The following is a 15557-nucleotide window of genomic DNA, read 5'->3' on the forward strand; positions in this document are numbered from 1 at the left end:
GGAAGAAACAGCCAATCAAGTCCAACTGTTCTCAACCCAAAGGAGGAGGTTTCGTCCACACTGCTCCCCTCTTTGCCACAGGAACCCTCTCCCTGCACACAGCCAGCCACTCCACGGTCTCACTGACCTGAACAGTAATGTCAGCCGAGCTCCGAGAAGGCTGGACGGAGCTGGCATTCCGAAAACTTCTTTTCTGGATTTCAACAGACACTAAAACTCAAGAGGAACCTCAGAGGAAGCTTTCAACAGATATGGAGGAGCACTGATGGATTACTAGAGACAGACACATTTAACTTTGGGAGAATGGCACAAACTTGGAGAAAATGATCTGAGAGTTTAAAGAAAACTGTTTTCATAATAAAGTCCAAAAGTCATCATGGTGTCAGCACAGGAGATTGGCGTTTTGTCTCTGTTCCACAGTGTCATAACAGTGACTGCACTGGTAAGTACATCCTATTCAATCTAACGATCTGAATGTCTTTTATTCTTGATAATAATTAAAGTGTTCAATGAAGTTGGCTTTTTAAAATTTAGCAGGAAAGATGGAAAAAATAAACTTGGTAATTAGATATTTTTACTTACATGAACTGCACAAACTAAAGCTCTCAGTGTGCGTGTGCTGATGAACAACTCTGCAGTATAATAATGAAAGGATGATTTTTTGCGCTCTAAATATAAACTTTTCACACAGTAGTATCATATCTTACACTATATTACGACACTGAGAAAGCAAAAAGAACGGAAGGAAAAAAAAAAGAGAGCACTTTGGGCCAAAGATAGAAAATTTCACATGGATGTGACCTTCTTTGATGGATTGAATTCTGGACACAGATTTATCTGCTTGAGGAAACGGTCCAGACATTCATCAGTGAGGAAGAGGGTCAGTTTTTAAACAAACACGCTCCCACTGAATGACTTTATTTTCCCCACACACATCAGACGACAGCTGTTGAGTCGTAACTTCACATCTTGAAGCACTCTGATCTCACAATTACCAAACAAAATGTATTTCTTTAAAATCCTGAAACGTAACACTGATCATTTTCTGAGCAAAATTCCTAAAATATTAATATGTTCATCAAGAGTCTCCAGAGAAATGTGTGGACGGCAACTTTGATATTGGTGGGAAGCTGCTCATCTGGATCATAATCATCCCTCCAGATCCATGCTGATTCCGCCTCGTCTCTGTCGTTTCTCTTTTCCGACTCTTCACGCCTTTGACAGATTGACTCGGACGACGTGATCACCAGAGACGAGCAGATCTACGTCCTGATCGGCGCCCACGCCAGGTGCGAGAGGAGCATCCAGGCACAAATGGCGCTCATGAAAGGTTTGTTCCTTCTTATATTCATATTCAGTCGAACTAGTTTGAGGTCAAGCTACAAGATTCCAAATTCAACGCTGAACAACGAGAGGGAAGTTTTATTTATCCTTTAATTTGCCAAATATGTTCCTGTTAGATACGATATCAGTGAGCAGATGCCCAAACATACAAAGCCAAAAAGTATTTATTGCATTAATATTTATTTAGGATCAGATACAGCACCAATCCAATATCCTGCTGACCAGTATCTCTCTGATTGAAAGAGGCAAGAGGGGCATTTCTTTTTTAAATTTGGACCGCGTCATGGAAGCTGATGTCAGATAAGTCCATTCAGACGAAGCGGACGTCAGAGAAATCAGACGAGAGAAGGAAACCACATGAATGGAGACGGATGGAGGCTGAGTTCTGCAGCAATGGATTAAATAGTCCATTTCTTTAATTTCATGAAATAAAATAACATCAGGCTAAATATTTTTCTAAACCTAAAACCTCTTTGTGACATGTGTCTTTTTCAAAATGTCTACATTTTACTCATAGAGTGAGTGTGTGAGATAAATTTATAGGCTGTCGCTCTTCCTCCTGCAGAAGGCGACTGTGTCCCGGAGTGGGACGGGATCATCTGCTGGCCGCGGAGCAGGGCGGGTCAGCTGGTGTCCGTCCTGTGTCCAGAGTACATTTATGACTTCAACCACAGAGGTAGGAGAGCTGCGCCGTCCCAGAAGAACGCAGCACGTTCAAAATGTGTCAAGGACGCCACCATGGACATTCAAAAACTCATAAATCTGCAGACATGTGATTTTAATGCGGTGTGTGTGTGTGTGTGTGTGTGTGTGTGTGTGTCCCGGTTGCTGCAGGCAGAGCCTATCGCCAGTGTGACTTGTCAGGAAACTGGGAGCTCGTGTCCAGCATCAACCGCACCTGGGCAAACTACACTGAATGCACCAGATACCTCACATCCAACCACAGAAGTCATGAAGAGGTGTGTGTGTGTGTGTGTGTGTGTGTGTGCATTTGTCCTATGAGGTATATGAGAATACAGAAACAAGAGGGCTCCTGTAACAGTGTGTGAGTTTGCTTCAGAAGGTGTTTGAGCGGCTACACCTCATGTACACCGTCGGTTACTCCATCTCTCTGGCGTCCCTCCTGGTGGCCGTCTCCATCCTCTGCTACTTCAAGTAAGTCAACAGAAACTCTGAAACGCTGAGTGACCCATTGATTTATACCGACAGAAGAGATTTAATGAGCCGTCTGCTACACTCTGGAAGAGGTGCAAATAAGTTAATGCAACTGTTTCAGTGTGAGCCGATAAATGCGACGGTGATTAATCCTCCCTCGATCCCCCTCTGCCTCATCGACAGACGTCTCCACTGCACACGGAACTACATCCACATCAACCTCTTCTCCTCCTTCATATGCCGAGCGGTCAGCATCTTCGTCAAGGACGCCGTCCTCTACTCCGTATCCGCCGGAACCAAAGCTGAGCCGGAGCTCACAGCGGAGAAGCCGCACATGGTGAGCGGCGTCTTCAACGTTCAAGGCCGTTTATTCGTTATTAATGTCCGTTTGAGTTCTTAGAGTTAATCCGCCTCTGTCTCACCAGGCCGGGTGTAAAGTCGCCGTCACCCTCTTCCTCTACTTCCTGGCAACCAATCACTACTGGATCCTGGTGGAGGGCCTGTACCTGCACAGTCTCATCTTCATGGCCTTCCTGTCAGACAAGAACTACCTGTGGGCCCTCACCGTCATGGGCTGGGGTGAGCGGCCCCCCCCCGGAGCTGCCTCCGCTGCTGTCCGGGCTCCCGGCCGGGCTGTACCTGACATCTGTCTGCTCGTTCCAGGTGTTCCAGCTGTGTTCGTGTCCATTTGGGTCAGCGCCCGGGCCTCGCTGGCCGACACGCAGTGAGTCATGCAGTACGGTTGTGTGACAGCAAACATCGCACTCATTTCACAAATGCTTACTTCAGCTTTTTTTTTTTATGTGTGTGTGTGTGGCTGTTTTTAGATGTTGGGACATCAGTGCAGGAAACCTCAAGTGGATTTATCAAGTTCCCATCCTGGCCGCCATTGTTGTGAGTAGCACTCACAACAGTTATTGACCACAGGGAGTTGATGATATAATTGTTCGCTCATCTCTCTCTCTCTGCAGGTGAACTTCCTCCTCTTCATCAACATTATTCGCGTTCTGGCCTCTAAACTGTGGGAGACGAACACCGGTAAACTAGACCCCAGGCAGCAGTACAGGTAGACTCGTGCTCCTGTGTCACTGACGACGGACGGTCGGTATAGATCGAGTGCCTTTCTGAGTGTTCGCTCTTCTCTACAGGAAGCTGCTGAAGTCCACGCTGGTCCTCATGCCCCTGTTCGGCGTGCACTACATGGTGTTCATGGCTCTGCCCTACACCGAGGTCACCGGGCTGCTGTGGCAGGTGCAGATGCATTACGAGATGTTTTTCAACTCTTCGCAGGTCGGAACACACAAAATTTACCAAAAATATAAATGAATTTTCCCTTTCTTCACACTATTTTATAATAAAAACCTTTTTTTTTTTTTAACTTTCCCAGGGGTTCTTCGTAGCGTTTATCTACTGTTTCTGCAATGGGGAGGTAGTGAAGCTCAGATATATTTGAACACATCTTGTCTGTCTGAAGGTGTGAACACAACTGTCTGTTCTCATCTTGTCTCTGTCAGGTTCAGGCGGAGGTGAAGAAGGCCTGGCTACGAAGGACCCTGGTGCTGGACCTCAAACAGAAGGCCAGGATCACCAGCAGCGGCGGCGGCGGCAGCTGCTACTACGGCGGCATGATGTCTCACACCACCGTGCACAGCGTCAGCTTGTCCGCAGCCAATCCCAGAGCGCACGCCTTCACCGCCGCCGCCGCCGCCGTCAGGCACACGTCCTCGCCTTCCGGCCACGCTCAGACCGGCCCGTGCGGCTACCCTCCCGGCGACACCGAGCTTTCCGAACCCCAGCAGGAGCCGTCTGGCGTGGCCGAGTCCGGAGAGTTCGCCGGATACTCCAGAAACCAAAATCCACACAGCTCCTCACCTCTGAGGGAGCTGGAGACCACCTTGTGATTGTTGACTCAGGAGAAGACCGTGTTTCTCAAATGTGGCGAGTCTGTTTCATCCACGGCATCTTGGAGTTTACGGTTCGCCGGACTTTCCCCGCAGTTCTCAGCATTCAGCCGCATAAACAATGACAGCATGCAAACAGTTTCCAAACAGGAAAAATCCTCATCAGACTGTTATTTATTGTAAAACAGCAAGAACCCGACAACCAGTCAGATGTATAACTGTCTGCTATGTCATGCATGATGTGCGCTCTGATCGTGGAGATGGGCAACTGGTGGCAGGCGGGCCAAAAGTGGTCCGCTTCCCTATACAAGTCGATTCCCAATCTCCCGATTCATGTTTTTCCTGTGTTGGATTTTCCAGACGATACCGACTGACCTTTACACTTCACACAAACCTCTTTTTTTTTTTTTTTCCCCTCGGTGAAATTATTTACATATTTCAGCTGGAAAAAACACAACCAGGTTACTTGAAGAGGCCGATCCTTAAAATGCGATCATCTGTTCCAGTCAGAAGTGTCCCGGCAGCTTGTCTAGACAGATCCGCACCTCTGCTTGTTGTCCGTCTGGTCTCCACAGTCCGATTCATCAGACTGACAGGACCCCGAGGGCCGAGGCACAAACCTTTTGCCCCTCACAAGGAAAACCTAACTCCTTCCTCCGTGTGGCCTCTGGCCCCGATGTCCTCGCAACACCGTCCAGAATTTCGCACGCTGCCCTCAGGCCTCGGCTCGCAGCAACGGTCGGCCACCTGAGCTGTTTGTAGACTTCGAGCGTGAGCTGGCGAACTTGCTGCACAAGCCACCAGTATCCACAAGGTAAACAGACGGAGAGCTGTGCCTGTAAATGTTTTAACTGTCTTCAGGTTTCCAGAAAATAGTGTGCCGTGAACGTGCCATGCGTGAGAATAACTGTAATTTATGGTCTTTTTGGGGCTTCTTTTTTATTTGCATGGAAATGACAAAATCCAGCTTTTGGAAGCAGAAAATAAACTGTGCATAAATCAACACCTAATTATTATTAAAGCGTGCATTAGATGCATCTCTTGAAACTTGATGCACAAAGGCATTGCCAGCTTCCCTGCACATTAACATTTCTCTACTCGCTCGGAAAATAACATGTCCAGACGTACAGAGCAGCAGAAACAGGCGTGCATGAGCAAATGCTCCTCCACCACCAGAACAAAACCGCCTCCAAGACCCAACCCCCACCAAACAACCTATGGTGGCAACCAGCTGTCAGTTCATTAGAGAGGAAAAAGGGGTTTGTTGGGGGGGGGGGGGGGGGGGATCAGAGTGTCTCCACACTGATGGCACTACACCACAGACCTGGCCCCGAACCGGAGCCTCCCCCACAGGAGCAGGCTGTGGAAAAAGAGAGGGAGGGAGGGAGGGAGGGAGGAGAGGAGAGGAGGATGCTGATCGGAAATTACAAAACTGAGGAAATGATCCATCGTGACGACTGCGATGGGGATGATATCACCCTTATTGTACTGGAGCCATTTTCGGGAGCTGATAGCGAACAAGAAATGAAACTAATCAGAGTTTCTGCCAAAACTGATAAGACAAGTACAACATTCTGGGAGACGAGTCATGTTTTCTGGTTTTCTGAATAATACTGTTACATGTTCCAGTCACTGATTAAAAAAATCAGAACTACATACATTGCATTACTGGATTCTTTCAGGCAATTCTTTTGCTACATACAAATGAATAAACTTGCATTTATTTTCAGTACTTTTTACATTTTATTGGAATTTTGAATCCAATTCCATGGTTGACTACTTCTTGATTTTAATTCAAAATGATTAACTTTTACAGAAGCATCCCACAAAGAATGTTTCGATGTATTCAAAAAGTGACCAACATTTGAAATACATGAGAGTGTGTGTTTGACTTCACTGTACTTGTGTATCCACCCTGTCTCGATCCATCACAGTTTGACCTGGAGTTTAAGTGACACGGGTTAACTAATTTTACTGACAGATTTGAAGAAAGTGCTTTTTTGCTTTGAAAATAGTTCCGAGTTTGTATGAGAGTAATTTTCACTATGTTTCTAAATAAAACTTAAAGTGAGTGATTTTAGAAGAGCAGAGTGGGCAGAAAAGGTTTGGGACATGTCTTTTGAGATGTGGCACCTTGAAACATCAAACTTTAATTCCTTATAACGGGATAAACATTACAAAATCCAGCATTAGAAAAGCCCATCCAACTCAAAAAGGTGAAATTTGAACTTGAGATTGCAGAAAAGAATATAACACTGCTAACAAAAATTTAATTTAATGATAAATGACAAATTAGACAACATGGACATGCAAATACAGATCGTATATTGCCCTTAATTAACATTTATTTGCATCTTGAAATCTAAAATTGTTGTAAAGTTGTGAAAAATATGAAAAAAAGAATCAGTCTTTTGTTCTTGCCTGAAAACTTAAATGTAAAATATAATAATTGAATATAGGCCCAGTTCCTCTGATCACCTCGCTGCACAAAATGTAAATACTGTATAAAATATTCCACATTGTATTCTGCAAAAATAATCACATTACAAGTAATTTTAGCCAAGGTGCAAGAACTAATGTCGAAAAGGTGAAGTCAGTGGATAAATGTCCAGCACGTGACCGGCTCGTCATCTTCAGCCCGCGTGATGCGTAAAGAGGCGCTGACGGCAGGATGAGGTCTGAGAGGAGGCGGAGAGAGAGGAGGAGGAGGGAGGAGGAGGAGGGAGGAGGAGGAGAGCCGGGGCGCACACGCACCGTTCAGTCCTCATAATAAAAAAAAAAAAAAAGCGCTGCTGACACAAAACGCGTCCGCGCACGGCACGCGCACTGCTATGCTCCGCTGCGCTGAGACGCGCCGAGCTCCGATGCGGACGCGCAGCATCCATCCGGCCCAGCAGTGAGCGAGGGGGACCGGCCGGTGTGCGCCGACAGCCAGGGAGGGGTCCTTTCATCCCGGGGCTGCCTCTTCCTCCTCCTCCTCCTCCTCCTCCTCCTGGATGCAGCCCGGCTGCGTGCGCGCAGCCATGGCCATGGGAGACGTCTCGAAAAAAGCGTCGGCTCGTAACGTGGCGGTGGAGAGGAAGAACCTCCTCACTGTCTGCAGGTCAGTTTATTCTCTCCATCCTGGTGTGGTGCCTGGGATCAGTGTTTCCGCTGAATAAGCGAATGGCTGCTTTCATTCTCAGTGATCATGTGATTTTATGGCTCCAAAAGCTCTGAAGTTGCTCTTTAATGCTGCACACATTACATATTTTGAGCCTCTTAAATCCCCTCGAGCTCAGTGGGCCTGGATGAACACACAGCGGAATACACACTCGCGACCTTGCATTACATGGAATTTGTGCTCAAGCTAAAGTCCATCATCCTCATGATCCTCATCCTCCTCATCCTCGTCAGCACACAGAGGCTGGCCCGGCTGGCTGGGTGTGTTTAGCACTGTCATCTCTGTCAGTGCAATGTTCAGCACGGATGGCGTGGTTGCTATGACGACAACCTTCCTGGGGCAAGGACTCTCCAGCACCCCGGGGACTCAAGGCGAGGCCCTGTACATTAGATCCTAATTGGACTTTGTGAGGCTTCTGTGGAGATGTATGCCTGCGTCCAGTGTGCCAGGGCGTGAACACACACACACACACACTCACACACATATACAGCCTAAACACAGTGTAATGATTATAGGATCTTCATCTCTTCTGACTTCCTGTTGCTTCCTATGATTTCACTGTAATGAACAACAAAAGAAACTCTCAGAGACTTTTATCTTGTAATTGGACATGATGTGTGGGACAATTAAGTTAATGAGTGCTTTAATATTTTAATATTAGTCACCCCTGGACAAGATCATGGGTTAAAAATGTATAGAAAAGAGATTTATTTTCTTATAAAGGTCGCAAACCGGCATTTCAAAAAACAAGGTCTTTTTGCTCAGTCATACACTTTTCAAATTGTAAACAACCACGATTACAATGATCCACAGCATCTTTAAAGCAAAACGTTAAATAAACTGAATTATACCGAAAAAATAAGATTAATATGTCTGAATGACATTTTTCATTGCGCTGTCAGTCACACACCGCCGCCTCCCCGAACACGTGACAGGTGTAATGTGGGTCACGCCACAGTCCTGCTATCTGTATTACAGTGAAAACACGGGGGACTGTGCTCGTCCTGAGGATAGGCAGCCAGTTATTGTCCAGTCGGAGCGGCTCAACAAGACATTGTTGCCTTTGGAACAAAAGGGGACTGTGATCGCCCGGCTCCCGGTCTGTGCCAAGATCAGCATTGTCTCAGTGATACGCATGTGATGGATGGACCAGTGTGCACTTGCTCAGAAGAACATGTCATATTAATAACAGTGCATTGGGTTTCTCCATACATCTCCCACCATTACTCAATTTAACAGAATAAACAGCCTTTGGCAGGTGTTCCTACAGCAAATACTGATGAATTATTTAGTCTTGTAGAAAATACTAAGGAGTGGTCGTCTGCAGGGGGAGAGTTTTCCCCAAAATAAACCACAGCATGGGGTCGACATGTGCACTGGACTGACAGCTAAGGAGACTATTTCACGACAAAAAAATAATAATCATAATAATTAAAAATAATTGACTCAGTAAGAGGGGCAAAAAACAAACAACAAAACTCAGCAGTTTTAATACTTTCTCCATCTGTTGGGGAGTTCAGGCTCCACAGGCGCGTAACACAGGAAGTGACTGTATCACATCAGTCTGGACTCGTAAATTCAAGACGTCCTGTAAAAAGTAAATTGAGTTGCAGGAGCTTCCTGAGAGCCGCCTGTGAAGGTCCTCCTTCGCAGTAAATGGATGACTTCAGTCTGGAGTGGAGAGAGTTTCCAGGAAATTGGCGTTACGCTGGAACAGATAATCGATATAGAAAACAGTGACGTCGCAGGAAGTTGCAGTGTTTATGGCGGCTATTTCAAATTGTTTCACTGAATTTATTACACTAGTAGAACATTTCATTACTGTGGTATTTCATATATAAACATGTTTCTTAATATCCAGTAGATTGTGAAAAATGCAGATTAAGAGGACTCATGAACTGAAACAAAGGCAGCCGTGGTAATCTGTGGGCAAATGTTTACTCTCCTCTTGCTCTCTCAGGTTTTCAGTGAAAACGCTGCTGGAGAAATACACAGCCGAGCCCATCGATGACTCATCAGAGGAGTTCATCAATTTCTCAGCCATTCTTGAGCACATTCTCAGCCACCGGTTCAAAGGTAACAGGCCTGCTGGACGATCCGTCATGCTTCAGTATGTCAAATAGAAACAATAAGACAAAGTGTATGCGAGTGACAGCTTGCATTAAATAAATTAAGAAAGCAAGGTGTCCGGTGAAACATGAAGTGTGATTTTAATGTCCCATCCTGCCACTGCAGGCTCCACCAGCTGGTTCGACGGTCAGAGGAGCTACTGGGACTACATCCGTCTGGCCTGCGGCAAGGTGCCCAACAGCTGCATCAGCAGCATCGAGAGCATGGAGAACATCAGCACCTCCCGAGCCAAGGCGAGCCCGCCGTCCTCGGCATCATTTCCCCATCACACCCCCACCACATGTAGACTCGGTGGATTTCCATGCTGTACCTGTGTATCAACTCTCCTCCGACCTTTCCCGGCGGCTGCAGGGCCGAGCCTGGATGAGGGTGGCCCTGATGGAGAAGAGGCTGTCCGAATACATCGCCACCGCACTGAGGGACAGCAGGACGACCAGGTCGGAGATCAGCACTGCACCGCTGCCACGATTGTAACTGGAAATAAATCCTCAGTGTCTGTATCTGTGTGTTTTAGGAGGTTCTATGCAGAAGGAGCCATCATGCTGAGGGAAGAAGCCACAGTGCTGACAGGGATGCTCATAGGACTCGGAGCCATTGACTTCAGGTGGGCGGTCCTGACATGCATACAGTTAAATATTAGTAAGCTTGCTAGAAGGTAGTTAAAACTTTAAAAACAATCTTATTTTAGCCTTGTTTCTCTCACAGTTTCTGCCTTAAAGGAGAAGCTCTGGACGGAAAATCTTCGTCAGTGATTGACTACACTCCATACTTGAAATTCACACAAAGGTATATTCAAACACTCGTCCACAAAACTAGGAATGTGAACATTTTGAAGCTTATTTTTTTAATTGTTTGTTTCATTGTGGGAATTAAAGGTGCTGTAGGCAGGATTTTGCTAGTCAATGCTCATTTTTCTGTGTTTTCTTTGGATTAAATGTTAGAGTATCCATTGATAATCCTTTAGGAGTGTAGCATAACTGCACTACCGCGAGGGCGCAGCGTTTCCATCTGTCTCTGTTCTGAGCTGAAAAGGAATCTTGACAGCTCCAGGTATCTTTGACCAATCAGAAGAGCCCCTGAGGCTCTAACCGTGATTGGTCGAGGGGCATTCGTCACACGTTCTTGTGGGAGGGGCTTAACTTGCGTAAGGGCATGATGTCAGAGAAAACAGGACATGATTGGCTGTGCTGGGTTTCAAATCGCCATCTTAGATGGATCAAATCGCCATCTTACTTAGGTAAACCTAAGCAAGATGGCGGAGATGCCGAATCCTGCCTACAGCACCTTTAAGCTTAATTAACGTTGCAGTATAACGATGAAGCCGCGTTTCTCCCGCCACAGTTACGACTACATGAGCGACGACGACGACCGACGGAGCGTGGACAGCAGCGCCAGCGACGATAGCCTCCCCGAGCACCCCTACATCCCGCTGGTGACCGACGACGAGAGCTGGAGCACCAAGTGCCGCAAGATGGAGCAGAGGTTCAAGATCGTCAACGCGCAGAAGGTCAGCTCAGATCTTTTCTCAAAAAAAGTTTTCAAACATGTAAATATGTGAAATTTTCTCAGTGCAGCTTGACTCCTCTTTAACGCCGAGCATCACAGATGGTGGATGTCTAATATTAGAATCAGACGGTGAGCTTCTCCTTTCATGTGTTGTCAGGGTTACCTGGAGGAGCTGGTCCGCCTGCGCGAGTCTCAGCTGAAGAACACGGAGACGGAGAACAAGCGGCTGAAGGCCCGGCTGGACGAGCTGCAGAGCCAGAGCCAGCACGAGAAGAAGGAGCTGGAGGCCGTCGTCCTCGAGCTCCAGGAGCAGTTGTGAGTGTCCGGATGTCGACCTCGCGCTCCTCGGTACAAACCTGGAAGCTGCATCGTGAAATTCCGTTTGTTCGTGTCAGGACAAGCTTGATTCCATGTGACTCCAACCACCTGGCCAAAAACCTCTCCATCCCCCTGGTCAACCAGTGGCCGGCGCTCGAGCCGTACAGCAGCCAAGAGGACCTGAAGCTGTTCCGCAGGTTTGCTTCCCATGCAGTTGATCACATTCACACTCCAGTGGAGGCACTTATTCACCACAGGGGAGAACATGCAAACGCTGCAAGGAAAGATCCCAAAGAGGAGTCAAAGCAGTGGAATCGATACCCCCACGGTTCAGCTCTGGAACAACACTTCACATCCTGTTGCATCCTCTCTGGGGTTTGAATGCAAAGCGACACTAGAGGGAGACAAAATACCTTCACAGTCGAACTTGAGTCCATCCTTGATTGAACCTTTCTGACAATGAATCTGCTTTTTAAAATATTTCTTCTTTTTTTTAATCACTGTCACTGACCATGTGTATTTTCTGAGTGCTCGACATTTCCGTCATCACTAAGCTTTATCGTCCCAGCCGACAGGACTGTGGTGTGAATTGTTTAGTTAGTAAACAAAAACTGTAACCGCTGACTGGTCTGAAATGATCGTACTGATCATCAACCCTAAAGGGACAGTTTTATATCCTGTTTGTAAAACAGTATTTGTCAACGATAAACATCTTTTAAAACCACGTTTTGCGCCTGCCTGGAGGCGTTGTGCTGTTTGCTGACCCCGCTGGTCCGTTTCTCTCATTCCAGGAGGAGTTTTCCGAGCACGGAGCTGCTGTCGGTGGACGTCAGCTATTCAGAGTCTCACAGGACGGAAGGAAAGCAGAACGGAGGCGCCTGGTGTTCAGGTAACACTCGAGACAATGACACGCCACCGTCTCGTAAAATAATAGGCGAGCGAACACCCGTACGTGCCGGAATTGATCGTTGCTTTGCGCTGTCCTGCTCCACCTCCCTTCAGAAAAGGACTATACCCCCTCTATGATGGGCCTGTGTGGGTCGCTGGCCTCCCTCCCGAGCTGCAAATCTCTGGCTAGCCTGAAGTCAAGCGAGTGCCTGGTCAACATCAGCACAGAGAACAGTCCTGCCCTCTCTCCCAGCTAGGGCCGCCGCCAAAGAAACACTGCCAACGGCTTGACAGGCGCCGAGACAACGGGGAAACAGAAACGCCTGGTCGAGGTCGGCGGACGAACGAGTCCCCTTTTTGCCTTTTGCGCTCTCGACTTCCACTTTTTCTAAAGCGTCTGCGAAAGAGCAGCGTCTCCGTCAGCGGACCGACGCGGGGAACGCCGCCGCGCCGCCTCCTGGCCTGCTCCAGTTTCACTCTTTCATCGATGAAGCCTCCTGGAATGCAAACAACTGGTTTTTAGGTTTGACCTCTCCCACGTCACGCCGCTTCGCTCCGTGCGAGTCACGTATCTGAACTGGTCCCGCTCTGTGTCCGTCCACTCGTTTGTGTCTTATCAGTCTGTCTGTAGATCTTAATCCTCCTGTTACATAACACAAGTAAGAAGGATGAGCTGCTGTAACGTTTTAGGGACCAGAGACAATGTTTTGCCAGGTTATAATCCTATTAGATGGGAATACATGAAAACAGAAGGATGTTTACAGTGAAGATGATTTATGTTGAGCTCATCCACAGACACAGCTTTATGATATTAGGATGAATGACAGTTTAGGCCTTATTCAATCAAACGGTAGGTTAGCTACGGATGCTAAGAAATGTCAAAAACACATGACAGGCTGCCGAGGTTTGCAAAGTCACTAAAATGTGAAAATACAAAAGAAAAGTAGATAAAATATCTATTGAAAACAAATGCAAAGAGCATTGTGACTATGCAGAGTGAGTGTTCTGTCTTTTTCTACCATGTTGGCTTGATAGAGTAGTGTTTTTTTTGGGGTGGGGGGGGGGGGGGTAGTGAATGTGCAGCGCGTGTATGTGTGTTTTCATGTTTTCCTGTGATCCGTTCTTTTATATTATGGTTAATTTCACGACACACCTCTCCGTGTGTCCCTTACGGACATGTACATTGCAGATCTAATGCAGAGCTGTTCAGAGTCGGGAAATATTGTGTTATTTAAAACTGCAATAAAACTGCCTTTTTTTCAAAGCGTTAAAACTCGTCCTTTTTTATTAGATGCATGTGAGTTTTTAAGTTTTTGCTCTGTTAAATACTTTACTTATAGTTCCTTACTTTATTGAGAAAAGCACACGGGTCCCAAACATCCGAAAGCAGCCACAGCTTTCTCCCCACACACACCGTTCACTCAGATTCACACACACTGCAAAGCCTGTCACAATGAGAAGAGAGTGTTGCACGATTTCCAGAAGGAGTTTTTTAAGAACATGTTTAAAAGCCAAGCGCTGAAATAACAAATAATTCGACTTTGAAGACATAATTTCAGCGCTCCAGCAGCCTCAACATGGTTCACATCAGTCACATCCACCCCCATGCATTCACACTCCAATGGCAACGGCTGCTCGCCCACCATTCGGGGCAATTTGGGATTCAGCGTCTGGCCCAAGGACACTTCAACACACGGACGAGGCGAGACAGCGCATCAAACTGCCAACCTTGAGTTTGCACAACAACCTGCCCTACCAGTCAACACAGCTGATCAGTCTTTATATTACTGCCATACAGCTTCAAAACGCGGGCCCACCAGTTCATAAACGAACAAGGAAGACAAAGGGTTTATCCTCCAGTTCACACTGAAACACCACCGTCTGATATTCAGCCAGAAAATGTCTTTAAACAGTGTCTAAAGAACCAAGTTAAACTGGCCAAAAAGTAGCAGGGCCATTCATTTCCCGCCTTTTAAAGAAGTCAAACATAAATATTTTAGAGGAGTGGAGCAATTATGTTTTTGCTTCAGTTTGATTTTCTGAAACAGAAGCATTGTTTTCTTATTCAAAGCATTTCAGATCATAAAATGTCAGTCAGTTTTATGTTTTCATTGAGAAATACAAAGCAAGATTAGCAAAGTTTTATAAAATGAAAGTGAAAGTACAGTATGCTGCAGAAAATCGATATTCATAAGACTGGAAAGTGAATAATATCTAGCAAAACTGCAAGAAAAACATAAAAACAAAAAAATTGCAGCAAAAAAAAATACATAATTAACTCAAAAACTGCATTAATACAAAATAACAGGGAAATTGAAGAAGCAAATCACAAAAATGCTGATCAATAGCTTTCGGTTAAAGATTAGCAGACATGTGAGGAGCCTTTATGACAAAATTCCACTAACCTTTACATTTCCATCTCACTTTTAGAAGACAGCGGTTCCTCCTGAAACTCTCATGATCGCATTGTGAGCTTCCCTTTAATTTGTTGCAATTATCTCTTTACAACTCCCACCACCAGCCAGTCAGTTGTCAACACACATATTTACAAGGTGCAGGAAAATATGCTGAAAGTTCACATGCCAGAGCAAAACTGTGATTAACAGCCACATTTTTAGGAGTTGAAAAGAGGAATTTCTGCAAATATTTCGCAATGAAAGCTCACAACTTATCCACCACATTAAGGTGTTTTCAGTTCTACAAGAGCAGGAGTGTATGGCCTTTTGACCCCAAAGGGGGTCCAATCCAGAATAATTGAGTGAAAACAATCGCAGCCTTGGTTTTTGCTAATATAAAACATTGCCATAACGGTAAAAACATATTCACAATTTTCAATTGGAAATGTTAGATTGTTCATATTTTGAATTAGGAGTTGAATGTAAAAAAAAAAACCTAAAAACAAACAAATCAAAATCTACTTATACAGCTTCACAAGTCAACAAAAAGGATATTTGAACAAAAAATAAATAAATTAAACAGTTTGGTGTGTCTGATCTGGGACTTGTATCTGTTGACGCTGGGGGTTCGATGGGTGCAGCGTGGGACTCAGCCCTGGTCTAGGAGCGACTTGAAATGCTATCTTGTTATCTCGGCCCTCTTCTACTGTCCACCACTGACACTCCCTTTTGCACCATTTCTGGACATTTATCTCC

At 45.9% G+C, this 15557-nt stretch overlaps 2 protein-coding genes across 2 annotated transcripts; both read left to right on the forward strand.

The window, feature by feature from the left end:
- The first annotated feature begins 376 nt into the window (after nt 1-376).
- Nucleotides 377-4400, forward strand: pth3r (parathyroid hormone 3 receptor). The gene is made up of 13 exons (XM_030098898.1): nt 377-442; nt 1225-1330; nt 1910-2020; nt 2179-2303; nt 2405-2499; nt 2683-2836; nt 2925-3078; nt 3163-3223; nt 3327-3393; nt 3471-3565; nt 3648-3789; nt 3887-3928; nt 4014-4400. Exons 1-13 carry the CDS (start codon nt 377-379, stop codon nt 4398-4400), a joined length of 1605 nt encoding a protein of 534 aa, XP_029954758.1.
- Nucleotides 4401-7328: 2928 nt separating this feature from the next.
- Nucleotides 7329-12662, forward strand: rundc3ab (RUN domain containing 3Ab). The gene is made up of 11 exons (XM_030098573.1): nt 7329-7503; nt 9524-9639; nt 9799-9926; nt 10045-10130; nt 10208-10297; nt 10399-10479; nt 11035-11200; nt 11357-11514; nt 11595-11714; nt 12309-12406; nt 12520-12662. The coding sequence occupies exons 1-11, from the start codon at nt 7397-7399 to the stop codon at nt 12660-12662; spliced, it is 1293 nt and encodes a 430-aa protein (XP_029954433.1). The 5' UTR covers nt 7329-7396.
- The last annotated feature ends 2895 nt before the right edge of the window (nt 12663-15557 follow it).

Source organism: Salarias fasciatus, chromosome 8 (genome assembly GCF_902148845.1).
Source record: "Salarias fasciatus chromosome 8, fSalaFa1.1, whole genome shotgun sequence".
In the NCBI taxonomy this organism is placed as follows: Eukaryota; Metazoa; Chordata; class Actinopteri; order Blenniiformes; family Blenniidae; genus Salarias; species Salarias fasciatus.